Here is a 3375-nt window from a genome sequence, read left to right as displayed (position 1 = left end):
ACCGTGGTGGCACCCGGGGCCCGGCACCTCGCCTGGCCTCATCTGGCCTTGCCCCACCTGTCCTCTCACGGCCGGGCAAGCTGGTGGGCGCAGCCCCCCCCCAACACAGAGTAAGGAGAGCGGGCCCAGCACCGCACACTTTGTGCCCTGCCGGCACCAGGCCGGAGGAGCTGCCCGCACCTCGATATGAGGAGCCTACAGCGAGATTTCGTTGCCGATAGGTACCCCGGAGCCTTATCGGGCAGGGAGCGGTTAAGAGGTACACAAAAAAAACCTGTCTGTCCTCATTAGGGGCAAGCTGAGTGCAGTCTATTCCTGCTTTAATGCAGTGATCCAATTAACCTCCAGCCAGAATTAAAGCGACCTTGGACCGGTCGGGTGACCCGCCGCGTAACTCTGCTGCCTCCGGGCGAGCCTCCGGGGCTAGCCGGCAGCAGCGGCTGCTCCCGTGGGCCGGTGGTGAACGCGGGGCCCCGACGGCCCCGCAGCACCTGCACTGGGCTTCGGGGTCTGCGCCGCCACCGCTCGTTCCGCAGCGGTTTCTGTTTACAGCATGATGCATTTGAGCCCGAACGCATTAGGTGCATTATTCATTGGGTACATTTGTCAGAACATGCATGTGTATAAAGAACTAATGATCCATATTAAATTAATGACGCTATAAAAAAGAAAAATACCCCATACATGCAGTTTATGACGGCAACTCCAGACTTTGATAAACCATGGAAAAGACCTAATCAGATGAAGCATTGGACTGTTCCGTCTCCAAAATTACATTTCTTGAAATGCGCTTGTACACAATGTTGGTTTTATTAAAACAAATTAATTCAGTCATTAAGGAATCATACGGCAAGTGTCTCATAAGTCAGGACCTCCAGTGTAACAAATTGATTAAATGACTGTGTAATAGTCTCTTTAAACAAATCTAGTGTAACAAGTTAATAGATCTGCTCAATTACCATGCTGGGGTGATGAGGATGCGGGCGACTCATTAAACGTGGGATATCGGGGCGGGAGGGGAGGGGGAGGGATAAGGGGTGCAGGATGCGGCCCCGGTCCCGGGCAGGGTCGGGGGGATCTGCTGCCCTGCCGCCATCGCGGTGGGTGCGCGCTGCCCACCGTGCCCCCGCGCTGCAGCCGTGGGTTTGCTGTCTGTCTACTGTGCCTCTGCCTTACAATGGTCGCTGCAATTCGCGGGCACCGGGGCTGGTCAGGAATTTCATTTCCCCCGGCTGGAATGAAGCCGAGCACCCAGTGGTGAAACCCCCGAGCAATTCGCCTCTGGCCCCACACCCCTGCTGGGGTCGCGACCCAGCAGCTGGGAGCAGGGGTCCCAGCCCCGGATCCTGCACCCCCGGCTGCCTGCGACCCCCGGCCCGGCCCCAGGGGAGAAGGCAGCAGACGGCGGCAGGGTGCGTGCTTAATCGCTTTATCGGGGTGGGCTCGGGAACAGAAAGTGCATTACATGGAACGGGGCGCGCAGGGGCCTCTTCTTCTCTTTACAAACCGAATCTTTTTAATATAAATTAATAAATGTTAAGACGCTATATCACGATATATCATCGTTATCGGCTTAAAAAAAAAAGCAAACAATTTACATTCTATAGTATTCCGTATGATACAAAACAAAACACACCTTAAATTCAATTACAGCAACTAAATGAATTTTATATTTTGACCGAAAGTGGTTGTGACGATTCGCACCAGCTACTTGTCCACGCGCTGGCTTCTCCCTTCTCCCTTTTTTCGTTTCACTCTCTGCTGCTCGCCGGGGAGCGGGGCCGTGCCGGGGCCGGGAGCGCTCTGCTCGCCAGGAGCCGACCTCCGGCGGGGCCGGGACGCCAGGACACCGAGACACCAGGGCACCCGCGCAGCCCCGCCGCTCCCCTCCGTGCCGCTCGGCGCCCGTGTAGCCGCAGTCCTCCGTGCTCTGCCCCCGGCCTCCCGCCGGCGACGGGGCACGCAGAGTCTACAAAAATAATCTGTACATCTCCGAGATCGGCGGCGGGCGCGGGGCTAGGCCGAGGCCTCCCCCTCGGACGGGGGCGGCAGCAGCCCCCCGCCGCCCGGCTTGTGTTTCTTGAGCAGCTGCGCGATCTTCTCGTCGTCCGAGTTGGGGTCCAGCGGCTTGTTGTAGTCGTCATCCTCCTCCTCGTTCTCCGAGGCACCCTTCAGCCTCTCCGTCTCCGAGTCCTGCTTCTTCTTGGCCGTCGCCATCTCGGCCGCGTGTTTCTTCCGCCACTTAGTGCGCCGGTTCTGGAACCAGACCTGCAGCCACCGCCTCAGCCCCGGACCCCTAACCCGGACCCCGGGGGGCTGCGGACCCCCCCAGGCGCCCCCCGCCCGCCTCACCTTGACCTGGCTCTCGGTCATTCCCAGCGAGTAGGCCAGCCGGGCGCGCTCCGGGCCCGCCAGGTACTTGGTCTGCTCAAACGTCTTCTCCAGGGCGAAAATCTGCTGGCCAGAAAAAGTGGGTCGGGTATGTTTTCTCTTCCCGTCCTTATCCAGCAAAATCGAGCCTTGGTCTGGCGAGGCGAGAGGAGAGAGAGGCACGCGCGGGGGCGCGGCGTTAACGCGGGGCTGGGAGCAGGGCTGGGAGCAGGACCGGCAGCGGGACCAGGGTGCGGGGCTGGGGTCTGGGGTTTGGGGTCGGGGTGAGGTACTTACGGGGCGCGCAGGCCAGGCGGGCGTCCCTCCAGGGCGGCCCCTGCACCACGCCGGGCCAGAAGATGGGCGTGCGGCCCGGCAACTCGGCCAGCGGCTTTGGGTAGCGCCCGGCGGCCACGGCGGCGGCGGCGGCGGCGGCGGCGGGGCTGAAGTAAAGGGCGGGCGGCGGCGGCGGCGGTGGCGGGGGCGGCGGCGGCGGGGGGCTAAGGCTGCCGAAGCGGGGCAGCCCGGCTAGCAGTCCGGCGGGCGCCGCCGACGAGGCAGAGGGCGCGGCGGATGCGAGCGCGGCGCCCGGCAGGGGCACGGAGGGCCGACTTAGGATGTCGTTGATGCCGTGCGGCGTGGCGGCCGAGAGCTGTGGCGGCGCCGGGAGCCCCCCGGGGCCGGGGCCGGTGCCCACGCCCGGCGCCTTGAGGCCGGGCGAGCCGAGCGGCGGTGAGGGCGAGGCGGAGGCCGGCGAGGCGGAGGAAGCAGAGGCCGAGGAGGCGGGCCCGGCGGGCAGCGGGTACGCGGGGTACAGCGGCGCCTTCATCTCGGCCATGCTGTGCAGGGCGGCCAGCGGCGGGCTGCCCAGCAGGAAGGCGCCCTGCCGGGGCGCGCCGTCCGCCTGCCCCAGCGCCAGCATCCCCGCGCCTCCCCGGCCGCTACCGCGGCCGGCCCTAGCGCCGCGGGGCCTCGGCGGCTGGCATCCAGCCCGGGCCGCCCGCC

General features: G+C 64.1%; 1 protein-coding gene across 2 annotated transcripts; it reads right to left on the bottom strand.

Annotated features, from left to right (window-relative positions):
• Positions 1–794: 794 nt before the first annotated feature.
• On the bottom strand, positions 795–3375 carry NKX6-1 (NK6 homeobox 1). 2 transcript variants are annotated; one of them, XM_035326290.1, is made up of 3 exons: positions 2668–3375; positions 2353–2525; positions 795–2268 (listed from the first exon to the last, which is right to left on the bottom strand). In XM_035326290.1, the coding sequence occupies exons 1-3, from the start codon at positions 3290–3292 to the stop codon at positions 2017–2019; spliced, it is 1050 nt and encodes a 349-aa protein (XP_035182181.1). In that variant the 5' UTR covers positions 3293–3375; the 3' UTR covers positions 795–2016. The 2 variants fall into 2 exon arrangements, with proteins under 2 accessions (XP_035182181.1, XP_035182182.1); XM_035326291.1 differs by having other exon boundaries at positions 795–2256.

This window comes from Oxyura jamaicensis, chromosome 4 (assembly GCF_011077185.1).
Source record: "Oxyura jamaicensis isolate SHBP4307 breed ruddy duck chromosome 4, BPBGC_Ojam_1.0, whole genome shotgun sequence".
Lineage (NCBI taxonomy): Eukaryota > Metazoa > Chordata > Aves > Anseriformes > Anatidae > Oxyura > Oxyura jamaicensis.
This window is presented reverse-complemented; position numbering and strand designations above follow the sequence as displayed.